The sequence below is a fragment of the Erinaceus europaeus genome, chromosome 6 (assembly GCF_950295315.1).
Source record: "Erinaceus europaeus chromosome 6, mEriEur2.1, whole genome shotgun sequence".
NCBI classification, from domain to species: Eukaryota; Metazoa; Chordata; class Mammalia; order Eulipotyphla; family Erinaceidae; genus Erinaceus; species Erinaceus europaeus.
Window position 1 is genome coordinate 62,923,874 of NC_080167.1, and position 22,932 is coordinate 62,946,805.

The following is a 22,932-nucleotide window of genomic DNA, read 5'->3' on the forward strand; positions in this document are numbered from 1 at the left end:
ACCTGCAGCTCTGCTTTACCACTCATAAAGTTTTGCCCCTGCAGGTGGGGACCATGGGTTCGAACCTGGGTCCTTGTGCACTGTAATGTGTGCGCTTAACCAGGTGCACCACCACCTAGCCCCGTAATTCTTTTGTTGTAGACCAGTGCACCACTCAGCTCCGCCTGGCAGTCCTGGCCCAGAACAGCCCTTGCGTGCAACTCCTGTGCAGCAGCCATGCATCTGCAATGCCAGCTCAGGAGATGTGACTCCTATAACCGATTACGGAAATGTTAGGAAAGCAGAATGTCTATAGACTCTCAGGCAGATGGACTCTTTGAGATATAATCTGTCCCCAAACGTGCATTAATCTTTCAGTCATTTTTATATTTTGTGTTTGTCTTTTGCCTCCCAGTCTGTGTTTGATTGAGACTGTGGTAAGTAGGGTGATCACTCACAGTGTATTTTGTAGGTGGGACAGCCACTCCTGTTGCTGTTGTTGATGCTTTTGGTCTTGAGGCAGGGTGAGTCCTGACATAAGTTATATGGGGCCTCAGACCTGGTGTCTCATATTCTTGCCATTGTAGAATTATCTGAGTCTTTTCTCTTTTCTTTTTCTTTTCTGCATTTGGTCAATGACATTGAAAGCAAGGGCAGTGGATTTAAAAACAACTCAGATCCTGGAGGAGGACTCTGTATCCCAACACTTTGGCAACACACAGCGGGGACAGCTAACTCCACCTTCATGCCACCTTGCTCAATCAACAGTTCTCAGGACCTTAATCCTGGCTGCGGCCACACCAGTCCTGGTTCTGGGATTCTTATAAGTTCTGTTGTGGCTTTACACTTTCACTTACTCCTTTTCTTCAATTCTTGAATTTCTGGGCACTTGTAATATGAAGCTTGAGGTTTGGATCCAACTTAATTTTTTTTCTAGTTGGATATGTTATTGCATCCTTTTCACTATAAACATACAGTTGTTTTTCTGTTTTTTTTTTAAAATTTCAGGGAAAATCCTAAATTATCTCACTTAATCCTATCTAAAAGCCTCCTTTTTTCTTTTTTTCTTTCTTTTGTTCTTTTTTTTCTTCTTAGGTTAATAATAGTCATGAGAAAGAAAAAGACCTGTTGCAGAAAAGCCGCATGTTGCAGGATGAAATTGTTATGCTGAAAGTGGAGATGGACACAATAAAAAGTCAAAATCAGGAAAAGGAAAAGAAGTATTTGGAAGATACTGAATTTCTAAAAGAAAAGAATGCCGATCTTCAAAAGACAGTAAAAAAGAATGAGGAAACAGTCACAGAGACAATATTACAGTACAGCGGACAGCTTAATGTTCTGACAACTGAGAATACAATGCTGAAGTCTAAACTGGAGAATGAAAAGCAGAGCAAAGAAAGACTGGAGACAGAAGTTGAATCCTACCGTTCGAGACTGACTTCCGCTCTCCAGGAGCATGATGAAAGCCAGACATCAAAAAGAGACCTAGAGATGACTTTCCAGAGAGCAAAAGATGAGTGGTTTCGTCTACAAGACAAAATGAACTTTGATATGTCCAACCTAAAAGACAGCAATGAGCTGCTCTCTCACCAACTTTCTAAAGCAGAAAGCAAGCTCAACAGCCTAGAAATTGAGATTCATCACACAAGAGATGCTCTCAGAGAAAAGACTTTGGCCTTAGAATGTCTGCAGAGAGACCTACGTCAGGCACAAGATCTAAAGAAGGAATTTGAACATATGTATCAGGATGAACAAGGTAAAGTGAACAAATACATTGGGAAGCAGGAATCCTTAGGCGAGAGATTGTCTCAGCTCCAGAGCGAAAACATGTTGCTGCGACAGCAACTGGATGATGCTTACGACAAAGCTGACAGTAAGGAGAAGACAGTCTTGACTATCCACGACCAGTTCCAGGACGTTGTCAAAAGACTTCAAGCTGACAGCGAAAAACAAGGTCTTATCTTGGAAGAGAGAAATAAAGAGTTAATGAATGAATGCAATCATTTGAAAGAAACAGTGTATCAGTATGAAAATGAGAAGGCAGAAAGAGAAGTAAGTATCCAGAAAGTTCCTTTTCTGAAAAAAAAGAAATTCAGTCACGTCTGATTATGACTAGATATTCAGTGTACTTTTTGACTCTCTCTGCTTTATTAGCTTATCAGCGTACCTTGTATCCACTAGGTAAAAATTAGACCTGAGAAGTGCTTCGTACTGAGTAAAGACATTGTGTTACCTGTGAAGTTTGTTGAGGGTGTTAAGAGATTACCAGTAGACTGGTGCTAATAATTTAGTCATATTGCTAAAACAATAGCTCTGATTTTCATATTACCACATTATAATAGCATAGTAAACAGGCAAATGGAAATACTCCTCTCTAAAATGAGTGTTTTGAAATTAGAATTCCGTTAAATGGGTGGCCTGGACAGTTCAGTTTGATTTTCTCAGATGAACTCGAGTCGAGATACGGTATCTCATGGTACTTTTACTGCAGTAGCTTTTTATGCATTTTCAGTTGATGTACTTTTTTTTTTCTTAATGATGGTGTGTGTCGGGGGCGGGGGGACTATCAGAGTACCACCCTGGCATACACGATCTCAGGGATCAAACTCAGGACCTCCTGCTTGAAAGTTCAACACTTTATCCACTGTCTTCGGCTCCTGGGCCTTGACATACTTTTATTTTTATTCATCTGAACTTGAACTCAGTTGACTCAAGTCACGAATTCTGTATTTTTTAAACAGAATGTGAACTCTTGAAAAAAACAAACAAACATTGATTTACTTATTAGTGAATAGAGTAAGGGAGAGAACCAGAGTATCACTCTAGTCCGTGCAATGCTGGGAATCAGATTCAGGACCTGATGACTGAGGGTCTAACACTTTATCTACTGTGCCACCTCTGGCCTCGAGTCATTAATTCTTAATACTGCTCAACTGTATAATAGGCACCTAATTTTCACTGAATCATAATTTGGGACAAATGTGGTAAGTTTTAGCGACCCTAATATTTATAATTTACCTTGAACATATTTATAAATAATTTGCTCATCATTCTCATTTTAAGGATTTATTATCAATATTTGGACATAAGTTTCTACACTATGAAGAGAACTGTAGCTCTTGGATTTGTTTAACAGTTTGACATTGGGTTTTCCTCCCATTTCCAGGCTAATGCAGGCTGGGAGGGGTCTTGTGTATCAGGAACAGGGAGAGTTGAAGGAACTGAGGATAAGAATTGAAACAGAGAATCTTGAAAGCCATTGGGATGACTTCACTTTTATTCTGAGATAGGAGCCTATTGTAAGGCTTTGAGCAAAAGATCACATATGTAGGGAACTGTGAAGTTAATTTGGGCCGCATAAAGTAGAGGAGGAAAGCTCTGCAGTGTGGAATTTACCTTTCCTTCTCTCTCTCTCTCTCTCACACACACACACACACACATCTCTCTGCAACCTGTCTAAGTTGTGGAGCTTTGCAAATTCGTTGAAGGAGGGAGAGACGAGCATAGGATGGAAACCATCTTCTTAGTAACAACATGGATCACGTAGGCTAAGCCCTCCTGTGTCTTTAGTCAAGCTTAGCAAATGAGAATGTGTATGTGTGAGGAAGAGAAGGCGAGCTGGTGATATTTTTTAAAGTATGTATGTCATCTTAATTTTATTAGCATGATTCAATCAAATAAATAACAAACATATCTCCTCAGGTAGTTGTAAGACAACTTCAACAAGAACTGGCAGACACCCTAAAAAAGCAGTCGATGTCAGAGGCTTCACTGGAGGTTACGTCACGTTATCGTATTAATTTGGAAGATGAGAAAAAGGACTTAAAGAAGAAAGTAAGTGAAGGCAGAAGTTAAAGTCTGTATGCAATGTAGCATGTCAACACTTAATGTTTGACTGGAAAAATAATATAAAGAACCTTAGGGTTCATTTTGATTGGCACCTTTCTTGTATAATTTCTTTTTCTTTTTTTTTTTTAATTTGACAGGGCAGAGAAGTTGAGAGGGGACTGGGAGATAGGGAGAGAGACACAGAGACACCTGTAGCATGACTTCACTACTCCTAATCTTCCCCCTTGCAGGTGGGAACCAGGGTCTTGAGCCTGGGCCTTTGCACATGGAAATGTGAGTGCTCAACCTGAGTGTGTCACCCCCTGGGCTTATATATATAAACTTTTTTCACAATGTATTATTTTCTAAACTCTCACCTTCATTCTGGTAAAATAATATTTTTATTCTAAATCTACTTAAAACCGTTACATAAAAGACTGAAACCATACAATCTAATAATCATTTAATCATATCCCCATTTTTGCCTCCAATATGAATAAAAAAATAATCTGCACTTACTGTACTTGTTATGCAGCCAGAATCAGGAGCTTGAAAGCACTAGCAGCTATAACGCTCTGGTGGCAAGTCTACTGTCACGACACATCACGTAACCTTAGTCCATCCATCCTCACTGCTAAAAGTAGTCCAGTGGAAACAGTTGTGAATGAATTGCTTTGGGAACTTTGATGTAGGAATAGAGTCCAGTATTTCTCGATGCCACTGGCTTTACCTTGCCTCTGATGGTCATGTAGGTTAGGTATTATCCACTCCAGATGCCACGATCTTTGCAAACTGAGCAGTGCAGAGAAAAGATAAATTATAAAATCTGGAGAGTCTGTGCCGCAGGCCTTGCATATACATGATTCCACTGTTCCAGGACCAGTGTTTTGTCATTCTTTTATTTCAGAGAGGGAGAGAGGGATGACATAGCTTAGCTCCACCAGACATGGAGCTTTCCCTTTCACGTGGTGCTCCCATCTGGTGCCAGGGTTGGAGCCTGTGGACTCATGCATAACAAGGCTTGAACTCTACTGGATGAACTGTCTCTAAGTCCTGACTAGAGATTGCGCTAACTAGAAAAAAACTGTTGCTGGATCATGGAGTTGTTGCAAATTTTTGATATACTAGGGGGTATGTTCGGGGTCTCACACTCTCCAATTGCTGCTACTTTTAAGTGGCGTGAAGAATGATGCAACTGGGGTGGGAAATATAGTATAACAATTATGCAAAGAGATTCTCAATCCTGAGACTGTGAAGGCTCAGGTTCAAACCTCTGCACCACCATAAACCAGAGCTAAGTAGTGCTCTGGTAAAAATAAAATTAAAAAAATAAATAAATAAAATAAAAGTAACTGTTTTGAGACTCCTGTTGGCATGCTAGCTGTCTAAAACATTTTTAGAGCCTGAATATTAATGCTAATTGCAAACAAAGGTTACGTTGTACCACATACTCTAATGAGTACCTTGTATATGTTTGCTAATTAAAAAAAAAGAGGGACCGGGTGGTGGCACACCTGGTTTGAGTGCACATGTTACAGTGCTCAAGGACCTGGGTTCAAGCCCCTGGTCCCCACCTGCAGAGGGAAAGCTTTGCAAGTGGTGAAGCAGGGCTGCAGGTGTCTCTCTTTCTCTTTCCTTCTCTATCTCCCCTACCCTCTCGTTCTGGTTGTCTCTATCCAATAAATAAAGATAATTTAAAAAAAAAAAGGATTTGTTTACTAACACAAGAGAAAGAACCAGAGGATCACTCTGGCACTTTCAATGCTGGGGATTAACCTCAGGGGTCTCATACTTAACAGTTCAGTGTTTTATCCACTGAGCCACTCCCAAGTTGCATATTTGCTCATTTAAATTACCAACATTCTAGTTTGATAGATAACTATTGTCATTTTCCACAAGACAAAAGAATGTAGGTAGTCTACTCAAGATCACACAGCTAATCACTACTAGTGGAGCTGGGACTGAGACCTGATATCTCTCTCTCTCTCTCTCTCTCTCTCTCTCTCTCATGCAGACACTGCCTCTCAAATAGTCCCATGAACCATCTGGTTATCACCAAAAGCAGTATGTTGACTGTCATTGTTACTGGAATGGCCACGGTCGTTCATACATGTAAATAATTAAAAGTATAGCTGAAGTAGTACTTGGAATATAAACATTTGTCTCCCGTAGACTAATTTACTCTCTTCCCACTTGACCAACTTATAAATGTTTGTATTGATTTGATAAAACATGAATAGCATTGTATATACATACTAGAAGGTAAGACTGGGAGTTTTTCTGTAGAGGACAGATACTAAATAGTTTAGGTTTCATGGGCTGGAAAGTTTCAGTTGTAACACATCAGCTCTGCGTTATGACACCAGAGTAGCTAAGAGAACGTGTAGATAAAATTATGTGGCCATGTCCAATAAAGTTTTAGGTTTAAAAGCAGGTGATGGCAAATTGGTAAAAGACTGTTAAAGATGTTTTTTTTTTTCTCTCTCCTTATAGTTGCAAGAAGTACAGGATCAGCATACAGAGGCCGTGAGATGTGCTGAGAAGACACAAGATCACATGCAAAAGTACTGCTTATAGCAATCTGGAAAATAACTTGAGTGTTTATAAAGGAGATATACAGTGGGATGAGAATGATACCAACTTTGATATAATTGACGTGTTCATCTTAAGCTGGGCAAAAATAGTTGGATTAACTTTGAACCCAATGCTACTTAAATGTGCCGTAACACTGGGCATCCTCCCAGCCCATTTTAGTTTTCATTCATTTTTTTATTTGAACAGAGGGGAAGAATAGAGAGAGATGTGGTCCAGGAGATGATGCAGTGGATAAAGAGCACTGGACCTAGTTCAATCCTTGGCAGCACAAGTACCAGAGTGATGTCTGGTTCTTTTTCTCCTCCTTTCTTCTTCATGAACAAATAAATAAAATCTTAAAAGAGGGAGAGACAGACAGACAGACAGAATTGGTGGAGGGAGACATCCTGAAACCATTCTACTATCCACGCATCTCTCCCTGTCGCTGTCCATGGTGCTATGTGGTGCCAGGGTTTGAAAAATGGAAATTTTTCCCATGGAAAATGTGTGCTCTACCAAATGAGCTGTCTTCTCAACTCTTGAAATTCCTGATTTATCTACATCTCTATACACGAGCTACAAAACAACAAAAAGGGTACATTTGCCCAAGCATATACTTAGAAAATGTTAAGAATGTATTAAATTTCACTTTCAGACATTGTACCTTCCGATGATTCACATCAGAAACCATAGGATGAGAGTAATTATTTTAAATTTTAAAATTATTTTAGGCTTGAAGTTGAAAATGCCAAGTTAAACGCTACTATAAAAAAGCAAGCTTATAAACTTGAACAGCTTCAGAAGAATCTGTCAAGTACAAATTCGGTAAGTAAAGCTCGTAATTTATGTTACCCTGTTCTTGATACAGACCCTACACTTTGAGAAACCACAGCTGCCTGTGTCTACCTTCCGTTACTTAAGTAGACAGCCATGCATATCCCACCTGAAGGGGGAAAAAAGAAAAGATGCAGAAGTTTAGCTGTTGCAAATCAGGCAGTGTTCAATTAGTTTATCAGAGACAAGTCACCATCAGATGAGCAATTTGAATTTTAAAATTTCAAAGAGGTTTGTAGGATACAGAAAAGTACCATGTTGTCGATATGGGATTGAGATGGTCTCACCTTCCCACACAAGGAAACTTAAAGAAGTTTTACTTCAATCGGGCTAACAGACACATTTGTTTTTACTAGTAGAACAATAAAATTTTATTCCATAGTGTTCTGTCTTTCTATTTTTATTTTTTCACTGAGGAAAGGGAAATGAAGATTGATTGATTAGTAAATGCTCAAAGTTGGCTATATCTTTTAAAATTCCAGGAACCTGGAACCAGGGAAAAGGCCAGATTTTGGTTGATTAATTATTTTAGTTGTTTTTCTACTATTAGCCTTTATATCATATGTCTCCTTGCTTGTCTTCCCTCTAACTTGAGAGAAGCTCTAAAATGTTAAACTTTTCTAGTTGTAAGAATGTATCACTGACATGAATCCTCAAAAAAAAAAAAATTGGATTCTCTAGTATATAAAAAACATAAAACACCAGTATCAGTATCATTACTACTAATTATATTACTAAAAGGTGTTTAAAGATTTCTTCACAGTTCTCTTCATCCATCAACTATGAGCCATTAAAGTTTGGATATTGTGTTTGAAAGTCACTTAAAAACACTCTTCTCCCTGCATACCTCTGTTAGCACTATTTATTCTTCAGCTTGAAAACTTCCTCCTCAGTCGTATATAGGTCTTCTAGTTTGCTTATTTTCAGCAACATTGCCATTAATAATAATAAAAAATCTTATATTAGATCTCACTTTAAAAGAGTAATTTCTACTGTAAAAATTGTCTCATATTCTTTCTAATCTTCTTTTCTGTTTTCCCTTGACAGACTCTCCAAACTCCAGTGACTTAATGTAAACAGAGGTTATTTTGTGTGACCTAGAGAGCTTGTCTCCATCCCCTTCAGCTTCTACACAAGCACCTTAAGACTGAGTCTGAATCATTTGAAAGTCTGCTTGTTCCCTTTTCTGGTCATTGATTCCTGCCTTTGGCTGAAACCTTGATTGGGGCAGATACAGGGGACATCTGTCTATACTGAGATATCTGGTCTCTCTCAATGGCCTGAGTTACTTAGAACATAGGACTGGGTCCCACAGTTAAACAGGCTGGTCTGCAGAACCAGGAAGAAGTCACATTGCCTTTTTTTAGACTAGTCTTAGAATTCATACATCTTGGACTTCCTAATGAAGCTATTGTAGAATAATGCCTTTTAAATTCTTATATTCAAAATCATTATTTTTTCCATATTTTTATTTGTGATTAATAGTGGATTACATTATTGTAAGATTACAATGTATAGTTCCAAACCATATCCACCACCCAAGTTCTGTGTCCCTACCCTTCCATCTCCCAGAGAGAACCACCATCGTTCTCACACATCTCAGAACCACTTTGTTTGCTTCTGTTATCTTTTTCCCCATGTTTATCTGTATCAGTTCTCTAGACTCCACATATGAAGTGAAACCACCTGGGCAGTGACCTTTCGTCTCTAATTTCACTAAGCATAATCATATTCAGTTCCACCCATTTTGTCCCAAAGAACACAGTATTATTGTCCTTTTTGATTGCAGAGTAGTATTCCATGGAATACATAGCTGTAACTTCTTTAGCCAGTCATCTATCAATGGGCATTTAGGCTGCTTCCACTCTTTGGCTGTTGTCCCTTTGAATTAGCATTTCAGTGTCTTGTGGATAAACACCTAAGAACAGTATCGCTGGATCATAAGTTAATTCCATTTTTATCTAAGAACTCTGTACATTCTCCCACAGGGATCATACCACTTGACATTCCCACCAGCAGTGTAGCAGAGTTTCATCATTTCCAGAACCTCTCCAATATCTTGTTTCTTTTCTTTCCACAGTTTGACAGGTGGAGAGTCTGTACTTAGGAGACATATATCTGGGTCCCGTTGATCCTGATTCCTTTACATTTAAGTTTTTCTGCAGCTTTTGACAGCTGAAACTGGCTTTTGGCTGGAATAGTCTCAGCTAGAACTGCTGTCAACATGTGGTATGGGCTTCTTCAAAGCAGGGTGGCTTGGTTCTAAGAGTACAGTTCCCTAGAGAGAGTCAGATGGACAATGTTCACATTCTCTAATCCAGTCTTAGAAGTCACTGAGCTTTATGCTGTATTCTCTTCACTAGAAACTAGTTACTAAGATGAACATATTTATTGGGAGAGAACTGTGATAGGAGATGTGTCAACGAATGTAGACATTTAGGAACCTAGACGTCTACTTTGTCATCTTACCAAATAATCACCATCTCTAAAAGAAAGTAGTTGTTGCAGAGGCCCAGCAGTGGCACACTGGTTAAACGCACACATTATAGTGTGCAGGGTCCCAGGTTCAAGCCCCTGGTCCTCACCTGCAGGGGGAAAGCTTCACGAGTGGTGAAGAATTGCAGGGCCTCTTTGTCTCTTTCATTCTCTATTTCCCCCTCCCCTCTCAATTTCTCTATCTTTACCCAATAATAAATAAATGAAAATAAATATATATTAAAAAAAAAGAAAGTAGTTCTTCTCAACTAAGTATCATTGAAATTCCAGCAAGGTTCTTTTTTTTTTTTTTTTTTTAGCACTTTGTCTTAACAAAAAGTAAGTCGCAAAGATATAGAACATTTGGGGGAGGGGGAGGAGAAGGCCTGCGGAATTAAAATCCATACTTACAAGATTTATTCATTTAAATCTTACTTTAAAGTTTTATTTGAGGAGTTATTTATTGACTCATGCCTAAAAACTCACCATGCTATCCCTAAAACTTCTTTAAAAATTATGGGAAATAATGAAAGGAGATGGATAGAAGACTTCCTCTTTTATTTTTTTCTTAATTTTAAATTATCTTTATTTATTGGATAGACACAGCCAGAAATTGAGAGGAAGAAGGAGAAAGAGAGTGAGAGAGACAGAGAGACACTTGCAGCCCTGCTTCACCACTTGTGAAGCTTTCCCCCTGCAGGTAGAGACTGGAGGCTTGAACCTGGGTCCATGCAGACTGTAACATGTGCACTCAACCAGGTGTGCTACCACTTGGTCGCACGAGACTTCCACTTAACAGTTGGAAAAATCAGTATAAAATTAAATTCAATTGTGTGGCAAAGGTGATAGTAAAGCTTATTTTTGTGGCTCCTCTGTTGACCTTTGTTCTTGTTTTTCTGAGTAATTTAAGATTCTACATTCCTTTTTTTTGTTTTTTAAATATTTATTTATTCCCTTTTGTTGCCCTTGTTGTTTTAGTTATTGTTGTTGTTATTGATGTTGTCATTGCTGGATAGGACCGAGAGAAATGGAGAGAGGAGGGGAAAATAGAGAGGAGAGAAAGATAGACACCTGGAGACCTGCTTCACTGCCTATGAAGCAACTCCCCTGCAGGTGGGGAGCCGGGGGTTCAAATAGGGACCCTTACTGGTCCTTGTGCTTTGTGCCACCTGCACTTAATCCACCTGACTCCCTCGATTCCACATTCTCAGACCAGTCCAGACTAGACAACATTTGATTGCAACTTATTTCAAAATTCGAGACTGAGTCAGTCTGTTCTCAGTCCCTTTCACTGCTTAACTTCTTTTACTCATGCAGATTGATGACCTCGCTGCAAAGCTGGAAACTGCATCTTCACAATGTCTACATCTGGAGGCACAAAACCAAGTTCTTCAACAGGAGTTATTATCTATGAAAGCAATGCAAAAGAAATGTGAAAAGCTAATGAAGAATAAAAAGAAGTTGGAACAAGAAGTCGTGAACCTCAAGAGCCATATAGAAATAAATGTGGTAGAACTCGGTCAAATAGAACAATATAAACGAGAGATTGAAGAAAGAGCAAGACAGGAAGTAGTAGAAAAGTTAAAAGAAGTCAATCTGTTTTTACAGGTTAATTTTTTTTATCTGCAGTGCTTTTTTAAATTCATTTTTCTGGAAATTACATTTCTTCTGCTTCTTTTACAGCAATTAGTTTTATAGATTTTTTTTTTTTTAAGAAGGTGGCATCTGTTTCTCCCTTTAACCATTTAATATCCATCAGTATTATTACTAACTTGATCTTTTTTTTTTTTAATTTTTTTTTAAATATTTATTTTATTTATTTATTCCCTTTTGTTGCCCTTGTTGTTTTATTGTTGTAGTTATTATTATTGTTGTTGTTGTTGGATAGGACAGAGAGAAATGGAGAGAGGAGGGGAAGACAGAGAGGGGGAGAGAAAGATAGACACCTGCAGACCTGCTTCACCGCCTGTGAAGCGACTCCCCTGCAGGTGGGGAGCCGGGGTTCGAACCGGGATCCTTATGCCGGTCCTTGTGCATTGCGCCACCTGCGCTTAACCCGCTGCGCTACAGCCCGACTCCCCTAACTTGATCTTTTTATTTTATTTTTTTGCCTCCAGGGTTATTGCTGGGGCTTGGTGCCTGCACTACGAATCCACTACTCCTGGAGGCTATTTTTTCCATTTTGTTGCCCTTGTTGTTACTGGTGTTGTTGGACAGGACAGAGAGAAGTCGAGAGAGGAGGAGAAGACAGAGTGGGAGAGAAAGAGACTTGGCAGACCTGCTTCACTGCTTGTGATCCGACTCCCCTGCAGGTGGGGAGCTGGGGGCTCGAACCAGGATCCTTACACCAGTCCTTTCGCCTGGTCCCTTTGCCTCACCTCACACCACATAGGCTTAACCCACTGCGCTACTGCCTGGCCCCCCTAACTTGCTCTTTCAGTATCATTTTATTTCTAGACCAGTTGATGGAAAGTAAGATTCTCAGAAACAAAAGAAAAAAAGTGATAAAAAATTGAGCCATATGTAGATTATTCCTGTTATGTTATTCAATTTTAAATATTTTTAAATGAAGAGCATATAAGATTAATTGTTGCTTTTACCAGGTTGCACAGTATTAATATAAAAAGGATTCAACTTTATTTTTATAACTCATGTGACATTGATGGATAATTTCTAACTCCAGGTCTTTTCACACTTAAAATTCTCTGAATCGCTGACAGAAAACTAAAAAAAAATTATTGTTTAGGCTATAATTTTGAATATATTCTTTTTATTTGCTGTAGGCACAAGCAACATCTCAAGAAAACTTAGAGCAGCTAAGAGAGAGTAATCATGCTTCAATACAAAGTCAAATGGAGCTCAGAATCAAAGATCTGGAACATGAATTGTCCAAAATGAAAACATCTCAAGAAGATTCTAATAAAATCGAGTTGGGGAAATATAAGCAACGAATAAAAAATCTGGAGTATGAGCTCTCTAAACTGAAAACTTCTCAGGAAGATTCCAGTAAGACAGAATTGGAAAGATATAGGCAACTCTACTTGGAAGAATTAAAAGTTAGAAAGTCACTAGCAAATAAACTGAAAAAGTAAGTGAAAAGAATCAGAAAAAATTTAATCTCATTAACTTTTACAGATCTAGGTTCATGAGATTAGCAGGAAATGAAAGCCAACTAGATAATATAATTTTAAAAGAGCATTATCTTTAAAATGTTAGTCCTTAGCTCCTTTTTTTTTTCTTTTGCTTGACTTAACTTGAATTTTCTCCCTTAATATTTTCACATAGTTAGGACTGGCAAAATAGTTCACTTGGACAATGTGCTACTTTGCAGTGTACAAAACCCAGGCTCAAGTCTGACCTCTCCACTCTGAAGGGAGCTTTGGTGCTGTGGTTTCTCTTTCTTTCCCTCTTTCTTCCTTTCTTTCTTCCCTCCTTTCTTTCTTTCTTTCTTTCTTTCTTTCTTTCTTTCTTTCTTTTCTTTCTTTCTCTCTCCCTTTATCTTAAAAGAAATATATATATATATATATATCCTGTTTCTTGTAATCTTTAAATATTTAGGCACTACAAAATTTATCAGCGTTTCCATAGAAATATATTTTTAAGATTTTATTTATTTATTAATAAGAAAGATAGGTGGAGAGAGAAAGAACCAGACATCACTCTGGCACATGTGCTGCCGGGGATCGAACTCAGGACCTCATGCTTGAGAGTCCAAAGCTTTATCACTGTGCCACCTCCCAGACCATTCCATAGAAATATTTTAATGAGTTTTTTGTTTGTTTATGAGGATTGCAGCATAAACTCAAAAGATCAAGTATTTCTACTCCTAGCACATTTTGGTACTTTGTAAATTACCTTTTTTCTGATGTGATCTTGCTTCACTATGGACTACCACCTTCCTTGTTAGCTTTTCTGCTCTCACGAGGGCATGCAGAGATGATCATGGGGTGAACACGAGTAAATTTGCATTGTGTGTGTTAACAGTGTTAGGAGCTAGTTGTCTCTGGAGCTGTTCAGTTATCACCAACTCAACTATCTCATTCTTCCCTAGAGATTGTTGTTCTAAATTATTCCTCATTGCCAAATGCTTAATTTCTCTGAGGTGATGAGATGTATACCATCAGTGAAAGCAAAATGTCCTTGAAGTATGATTTATTTACTTATTTTAAAAATATTTATTTATTCCCTTTTGTTGCCCTTGTTTTATTGTTGTAGTTATTATTGTTGTTGTTGTTGATGTCATCGTTGTTGGATAGGACAGAGAAATGGAGAGAGGAGGGGAAGACAGAGGGGGAGAGGAAGACAGACACCTACAGACCTGCTTCACCGCCTGTGAAGCAACTCCCCTGCAGGTGGGGAGCCAGGGGCTCGAACCAGGACCCTTATGCCGGTCCTTGTGCTCTGCGCTACATGTCCCTAACCTGCTGCGCTACCGCCTGACTCCCTATTTACTTATTTTTTAAACTCTAAATTTATAGCTAAGTAAGTCTAATGGCAGCTCAAGTGTTTGGCAGCCTGTGTTACCTATTAAAGCATCTCTATCACTGACAACCCTCCCTACTTTGAGTTACCTTTTAGGTAGGAATCCTTCTAGACACACATGAGCTCCATTTTTTTTAAGATGACCTCATTTTATTATTGCTGTTATTATTATCATTATTACCAGAGCACTGCTCAGTTCTGGCTTATGATGATGCAGGGGACTGGACCTGGGACTTCAGAGCCTCAGACTTGAGACTCTCTTTGCATAACCATTATCTATCTAATCCAGCCACACATCAACTCCTTTAGAACATTTTATCAGTCTGTCCTGGTTTGTTGGAAAAGTCATAATGTATGTTTTTCTGTGCAAAAATTTGTTATGACATTTCTGACAATCCAGTATATACTAGTTAAGTCCTGATACACAGTTTTCACGGGGAATTCCATTTACTGTTAATGGCAGCTTAGAAATTCAGCTCATTTGGGAATCGTTGAGTGAAAAGTGAAATATTTGATATTTGTCTTTTACAGTCTTCACAGGACCAATGAGAGTTTAGCAGAGGCTATTAGCACCAGACTTATGGAGAAACAGAACAGGTCTTTGCTCAGCACTCTCACTGTGAGGCCTTCCCTGGAGACAGCCTGTGTTGGAAATCTTAATAATAGTTCAGTGCTGAAAAGAAATCTTACTCCATCTTCAAACCCACAAGCTTCAAATAACAGCTTGGAGAATTACTTGGCTAAGGTGAGTTGTTTTATCTTTTTATCCTTGGATATCACTTATATGATAAGAGTGAAAAAACTGGAGGAGGGGTGTTTCAGAAAAGCTTTTAAATTGTTGTAAGCAACATACAGACTGAAATCAAACTAGTGGGAGATGACACTCCTGTGGGTGAGGTGCTGTTAACGTCTATTTTGTGGGGGTATTGAAGTTCACCTCTGAGAAAACGGCTACCTCATAAAATATTTCCCCCGTAAAAGTTTTCTTTCTTTTTTTAATGAAAAGAAAAAAAAAATCAGAGGATCTCAAAGTTGCTTGAAATTTGCTAATTACTAGTAGAAAAACAAAACATATGTATTTGATTATTTACAAAGCTGACGTGTCGACTTCCTTCTTACATCAGGCTGTTTACAATTAGATAATGATTGCAGTAGCGTCAGTGGACAGAATTACTTGAGTTTGCTTTTTTTTTTTTTTTTTTTTTTAGTTTGTATGTTGATGAACTGGGTCTGTGTGCACACCCGCTTTCACATTTCCCAGACCACTTTTTCACTCAGAGAAAGACAGACACCATAGCGCCCAAGCTGTTCCTCCTGCTGTGGCACTTCCATGTGGTTCTGGACTAGAACCTGGGCCATGCGCATGGCAAGTGCGGTATTTCCTGGTCCCGGACCATATCATCAGTAGTGGGGACCCCCAGCCTCCCCCCACCACCATATTGGGGTGATTCCAACTGGAAGGACACCCAGAGCCACCATCCAGTATCTGCCAGTTTTTCCAGCTGACCTGTACCCTACCCAGCACACCTCCCCTTGTCCTCTTTGTGACATTTAACATCAGCTTCCCTCCTTTTCCTTGAGACACAGGAGGGTCCAAACAACAGCCTTTTGCTTTCTCTCCCTCTCTTCTCTTCCAAGGGCTGAAGGGAAGGGATCCATTTGTGTCAGAGGCACCAACTCACACCCCTAAATAAGGCTGAGAAGGAAGTATAGCCAGCTCTTACCTCCTGGTGTTTTTTTCATTCCTATCCCAGTTTTTTGGTTTTTCTACACCCTAACTCTGAACTGTCATGTACCACCTGAGCCTCCAGTAAAAACACAAACAGGGGGAAAAAAGCTATTTTTCTGGCCCCCTGTCATTTATTGTAATAATATTCAAGTACTCCTTAAACTAGAGAATGATATCTAACTTTAAAAGTATTGGTAGTTAACTCAGAACAGATTAACTTTGAAAATGTGTGTGTGTTCCTGCAGTGTGTATGTATTTACCAAACTGGTCTCAAAAAGAGGCCGAAGCGTTCTTTTCCAAGATGTGAGCTCAAATATAATTTGGTGGCAGTGTATTAAGAAATGCTTCTGGGGTGCCTGGCAACAGCGCAGAGGGTTAAGCGCACTTAATGCAAAGCACAAGGGCCCATGTAAGGATCCGGTTTTGAGACCTGCAGTGAAGCAGGTCTGCAGGTGTCTTTCTCCCCCTCTCTGTCTTCCCCTCCCCTCTAGATTTCTCTCTGTCCTATTCAACAACAACAACAGCAATATCAACAATGATAACAGCTACAAAATGGGAAAAATGGCCTCCAGGAGCAGTGGATTCGTAGTGCAGGCACAGAGATAAGTCTTGAGACAAAAAAAAAAAAAAAATGCTGTTGAGTGAATGTGACTTGTATTTGTTTCTACATTTTCTATTTCTCTTTCTAAGATATTCCTTTCAACTTTTTAAAAAATATTTATTTATTATTGGATAGAGACAGAGAGAAATTGAGAGGGGTGGGGGAGATAGGGAGAAAGTCAGAGAGATACCTGCATCCCTACTTCACCACTCATGAAGCTTCCCCCTGTAGGTGGGAACCAGGGGCTTGAACCAGGATCCTTGTGCACTGTAATGTGAGCACTTAATCAGCTGCGCCACCACCTGGCCCCTTCTTTCAACTTTTTTCTTTAACCGCCTAGCAGTGGTTCTGAAGAATGTATGTTAAGAGCCCCCAGATCCACAAGGACCAGTGTAAGGATCCTGGTTCAAGTCCCTGGCTCTCCACCTGCAGGGGAGTCTCTTCACAGGCGGTGAAGCAGGTCTGCAGGTGTCTATCTTTCCCTCCCCCTCTCTTTCTTCCCCTCTCTTGATTTCTCTCTGTCCTATCCAACAACGATGACATCAATAACAACAACAATAAAACAAGGGCAATAAAAGGGAATAAATATTTTTTTAATTAAAAAAAAGAGCCCCCAAATCAAGGACAAAGTAGTCATTGCTCCCAGTGTGGTACAGATACTTCCTTGTTGAAACTTTGCGGGGGTGGGGTGGGGAGGTGGGGGGGTGGGCAGCCAGAGATGTCCCCTCCCCTGAACATTGGTGGATGGAGAGTAACTTGTGAGCTTTATGGCTAGTGCATATGACTGAATTGCAGTGTGCAGTTTAGCTGTGCAGCTAAATTATCTTTGAAGTATTTTATCTGGAATTATTTTAAAGACTTTTTTTTTCCTTTGCCTCCAGGGTTATCACTGGGGCTGAGTGCCTGCACTATGAATCCACTGCTCCTGGAGGCCATTTTCACCCTTTTTGTTGCCTTTGTTATTATTGTTGTTGTTGGATAGGACAGAGAGAAATTCAGAGAGGAGGGGAAGACAAGGACACTTGTTGACCTGCTTCACCGCAGGTCACCTCTGCAGGTGGGGACCTGGAGGCTTGAATCAGGATCCTTACACCTTTCCTTGCACTTTACACCATGTGCTACCGCCTGGTCCTCTTAAAGACTCTTTGAAGATAAAACCTCACTTTTCTCAAAGCACAAAGACTGGTGTAAGAACCCTGATTTGAGCCCTCGGCTCCCCATCTGCAGTGGAGTCGCTTCACAATCGGTGAAGCAGGTCTGCAGGCGTCTGTCTTTCTCTCCCTCTCTCTGTCTTCCTTTCCTCTCTCCATTTCTCTCTGTCCTATCCAAGAACAATGACATCAGTAACAACAACAATAATAACTACAACAATAAAACAACAAGGGCAACAAAAGGGAATAAATAAATATTAAAAAGAAACATTCTTCTGAAATTATGCTTATTGAATGGACCAATATCAGTTGTACTTCTTGTCAGATTAATCTACAAAGCACCACAGAGATGTTCTCTATTTCTAAAGTTAAAACAAGTAGGAATTAATATTGTTTCTGTGGTTATTTTTCTTTTTAAGCGATCCCCAGATCTAGTCCCTAGAGCTGCTACTACTTAAAGACCAATTTTCTTAATCTGCCTGTCACTCTTCTCTGGTGTCTAACCTAAATATTGTAAATATGGCATATTTCAGATGCAGCAGGAGTTGGACAAAAATATAACTCGGGAACTAGAAGAAGGTATGTTATTGAAACTTGTGAGTTCCAAGTTCAGTATCACTGATTTCTGAAATAAACTGGTAACAGCAAATGGCTGTGCAATGTTTGGATAAAAGACGACTGTTGAACATTTTTCCTTTTTAATTTCTTTATTGGAGAATTCATGGTTTACAGTCAGCAGTAAAAATACAATAGTTTGTACATGCGTAACATTTCCCAGTTTTCCACATAACAATTCACCCCCGTCTAGGTCCTCCTCTGCCTTCATGTTCCAGGACCTGAACCCTTTCCCTCACCCAAAAGTCTTTTACTTTGGTGCAACACCCCAAACGCAGTCCAAGTTCTGCTTAGTGTTCTCAACATTTTTTTCTTATACATATCAAAGAAATCATTTGAAAGCATAAACATAATGATGTGCTTACTTCATATCACATTCCTTAGGTCTTAAAAAATATATATATAGTTATATTTTTATTCACTTCTCATGCCTGTGGGACTTTCAGTCTGCTCACTGAAATTATTCTCAGAAAACTTGGACCTCAGAGAAATGCAAATCAAGACAACAATGAGATATCACTTCACTCCTGTGAGAATGTCACACATCAGAAAAGGTAACAGCAGCAAATGCTGGAGAGGGTGTGGGGTCAAAGGAACCCTCCTGCACTGCTGGTGGGAATGTCAATTGGTCCAACCTCTGTGGAGAACAGTCTGGAGAACTCTCAGAAGGCTAGAAATGGACCTACCCTATGACCCTGCAATTCCCCTCCTGGGGATATATCCTAAGGAACCCAACACATCCATCCAAAAAGATCTGTGTACACATATGTTCTTGGCAGCACAATTTGTAATAGCCAAAACCTGGAAGCAACCCAGGTGTCCAACAACAGATGAGTGGCTGAGCAAGCTGTGGTATATATACGCAATGGAATACTACTCAGCTGTAAAAAATGGTGACTTCACCGTTTTCAGCCGATCTTGGATGGACCTTGAAAAAATCATGTTGAGTGAAATAAGTCAGAAACAGAAGGATGAATATGGGATGATCTCACTCTCAGGCCGAAGTTGAAAAACAAGATTAGAAAAGAAAACACAAGTCGAACCTGAAATGGAATTGGAGTATTACACCAAAGTAAAAGACTCTGGGGTGGGTGGGTGGGTGGGGAGAATACAGGTCCATGAAAAATGATGAATGAAATAGTGGGGGTTGTATTGCTAAATGGGAATCTGGGGAATGTTATGCATGTAAAAAAAAAGAAGTAGAAACACAAAGCAGAAATTGACTGAGTTTGGAGTATGGCACCAAAGTAAGAAAGCAGAAGTATACTAGAGTTTGCAGTGAGTACCTCCCTAATACTTCCTCTCCACTTTTCCAAGCTTTGGGTCCATGATTGCTCAACAGTTTGTTTGGCTTTGTATGTTAACTCTCTTTTTAGTCACCAGGTTCCAGGTGTCATCAGGATGCCGGCCAGACTTCCCTGGATTGAGGACACCACCAATGTGTCCTGGAGCTCAGCTTCCCAGAGACCCATCCTACTGGGGAAAGAGAGAGGCAGACTGGGAGTATGGACCGACCAGTCAACGCCCATGTTCAGCGAGGAAGCAATTACAGAAGCCAGACCTTCTACCTTCTGCAACCCTCAATGACCCTGGGTCCATGCCCCCAGAGGGATAGAGAATGGGAAAGCTATCGGGGGAGCGGGTGGGATATGGAGATTGGGCGGTGGGAATTGTGTGGAGTTGTACCCCTCCTACCCTATGGTTTTGTTAATTAATCCTTTCTTAAATAAAAAAAATAAATTAAAAAAAAAAAAAAAAAAAAAAAAAAAAAAAAAAAGAAAACTTGGACCTCATCAACTTCTCATATTCCTTATGTGATACAAGGCCATACTCCATACTCACCTAGTAGTACTGAGTCAAGCAATTACATTTTATAAAGCTGTCACCTGAGAAGTGACATCTAAATCTGCAGTCATTGACTTTGTCACTAGCTAACTTTCTGCCTCAGGAAAAATTCTAAATAAATTCTTAGCATGGAATAGAAACATTCAAATCAACTTGCTTCCAGCAGAATCCTTGTTGCCTTATCCTTGCATTGTTTCGCCCCTTTATTTCTTCTAGCTTGCACTCCTCATCTTTCGCTCTTTGAATGCGCTGCTCCTGTCTACCGTTCTTTTTCTTTGCCCTTCAGGCATTGGCTTACATATCACCTCCACCAAAAATGCCAACAGTGTCGATACCAAAGTGGGATGCCCCCTTTATGCGCTATAGTAACATCCTGCTTCTCGCCTGTCCATGATATGTAGACTGTAACTGGAAAGAGCTTGTTTTTTTTTATTGATGTGATTGTTGAGGAGTGAACCATGCCATCTTGTAATTTCAGTGCGTGTCACAGTACTTTAGTACATGGTTGTTTAATGAATAAAGAATGAGAGAATCGGGGGCTGGACAGTAGCGCAGTTGGTTAAGTATACATGGCAGGACGCGCAAGGACCAGTGTAAGGATCCCGGTTCGAACCCCTGGCTCCCCACCTGCAGGGGGGGGGGTCACTTCATAAGCAGTGAAGCAAGTCTGCAAGTGTCTATCTTTCTCTCCCCCTCTCTGGCTTCCCCTCCTCTCTCCATTTCACTCTGTCCTATTCAACAACAATGGCAGTAATAACAACGAAGATAACAAGGACAACAAAAGGGAAAAAAATGGCTGCCAGGAGCAGTGGCTTGGTAGTGCAGGCACTGAGCCCCAGCAATAACCCTGCAGGCAAAAACAAACAAAAAAAAAGAATGAGAGAACCAGAAACTGATTAAACTTGGCCACCATAATAATCAACTAATGTATTGTATAGCCAAGGCCAAGCTATTTTTCTTTTCTTTTTTAAATTTATTTTTTATTTAAGAAAGGATAAATTAACAAAACCATAGGGTAGGAGGGGTACAACTCCACACAATTCTCACCACCCAATCTCCATATCCCATCCCCTCCCGATAGCTTTCCCATTCTCTATCCCTCTGGGAGCATGGACCCAGGGTCGTTGTGGGTTGCAGAGGGTGGAAGGTCTGGCTTCTGTAATTGCTTCCCCGCTGAACATGGGCGTTGACTGGTCAATCCATATTCCCAGTCTGCCTCTCTCTTTCCCTAGTAGGGTGGGTCTCTGGGGAAGCTGAGCTCCAGGACACATTGGTGGGGTCTTCAATCCAGAGAAGCCTGGCTGGCATCCTGATGGCATCTAGAACCTGGTGGCTGAAAAGCGAGTTAACATACAAAGCCAAACAAATTGTTGAGCAATCATGGACCCAAAGGTTGGAATAGTGGAGAGGAAGTGTTAGGGGGGGTACTCACTGCAAACTCTAGTGTACTTTTGCTTTCAGGTATATATTTTGCACTAGTCTATGGATACATGTGAACATATGCTCTCTCACAGAACCTGGTCCATATCTAGGTTTTGGGACTTTGCCAGAAAGTGAACCACCTGGGATGGAATTAGAGAATACTATGAAAGGAAAGGTCTCAACCGAGTAATGAAGCTGAAGGATTGTCATTCCACACATGAAGTCTCTGGACACAGTCTGAGCTGAAGCATGTTGAAGTGGCAATCGTTGCGTTGATTGGGTTGCGATTGGCAGATGCAATATTATTTTTCTTTTCATTTTTATTTTGTATTATCTTTATTTATTGGATAGAGGCAGCCAGAAATTGAGAGGGAAGGGGGACATAGAGAGGAGAGAGTCAGAGAGACACCTGCAGCCCTGTTTCACCACTCGCAAAGCTTTCCCCCCCTGCAGGTGGGTCTGGGGGCATGAACCTGGGTCCTTGTGCATTGTAATGTGTACTCAACCAGGTGCACCACAAAAGGCTCCCCCAAGGTATTTTTATATTTCTCTGTCTTTTTTTTCTTCTAGATAGGACAGAGAAATTGAGAGAGGAGGGGGAGATAAAGATGGGACGAGACAGATTTCTTTTTTTTTTTTTTGAGGAGAAGGATGGGGTAGAGACAGATTGAAAGGGAATGGAGAGATAGACACCTGAAGCATTGCTTCACCACTTATAAATCTTCTCCCTGTAAGTGGAGACTGGGGGCTTGAACCCAGGGTAAATCATTTCTAACAATAATCTTACATTTGTATTATAGGCATAATTATTCTTAACACTGATAAAAATGTTAACTTTTTTTTTTTTACTAATGTACATAGTTATAATGTATTTTAGATAAGCAATGTAATTCTTTTCCTTTCTAGCTGCTGCTGAATTTGAACCTGGGTCTTATAGGTCTTCTCCTCTAGTGTCTACAGATGAGTCAAATCTAACTCAAGATCTGCTTTTGAAAACATCACAAGAATATGTAGAAATTCTGAAGAAAAATTATATGGTCTGAAAGACAATAGAATTTAATTTCTGGACTGTTTACATAACATCTTAATTGTTTCTCAATTAATGCCTAATATGTGGAAGCCTTTTGTATCATATGTATGTGATAAAAATGTATGTGCTGTTTTAAACCTTGTTTCTTGACGTGTCATTACCCTTTACGCAAAGCTAATGAATGAAAGGCAACACTATTGAATTTTACATACTCAGATCGTCCAAATACCAGCTGTTTAAATAGCATCCATAAATCAAATTACTTTAGTAATATTTTTTTCAATATATAAAAACCTAAAAGTTTAGACAGATATAATTTTGATGTAGTATTGCTATGGTTACTGATATTTGATGTACTGTAATCGTT

General features: G+C 39.7%; 1 protein-coding gene across 4 annotated transcripts in view; it reads left to right on the forward strand.

The window, feature by feature from the left end:
* Positions 1 to 22,702, forward strand: part of ANKRD26 (ankyrin repeat domain containing 26) — an 83,453-nt gene extending 60,751 nt beyond the window's left edge. For 2 of the 4 annotated variants that reach the window (XM_060192350.1, XM_060192351.1), the window contains 9 exons: positions 1,075 to 2,031; positions 3,682 to 3,813; positions 6,301 to 6,371; positions 7,113 to 7,206; positions 11,008 to 11,298; positions 12,474 to 12,778; positions 14,704 to 14,917; positions 18,187 to 18,232; positions 22,442 to 22,702. In XM_060192350.1, coding sequence (XP_060048333.1) covers positions 1,075 to 2,031; positions 3,682 to 3,813; positions 6,301 to 6,371; positions 7,113 to 7,206; positions 11,008 to 11,298; positions 12,474 to 12,778; positions 14,704 to 14,917; positions 18,187 to 18,232; positions 22,442 to 22,578 — 2,247 coding nt within the window. In that variant the 3' untranslated portion in view covers positions 22,579 to 22,702. Of the gene's footprint in view, positions 1 to 1,074; positions 2,032 to 3,681; positions 3,814 to 6,300; positions 6,372 to 7,112; positions 7,207 to 11,007; positions 11,299 to 12,473; positions 12,779 to 14,703; positions 14,918 to 16,392; positions 16,559 to 18,186; positions 18,233 to 22,441 lie in introns of those variants that run through there. The other 2 variants (XM_060192353.1, XM_060192352.1) reach the window with 2 other exon arrangements.
* Positions 22,703 to 22,932: the final 230 nt, after the last annotated feature.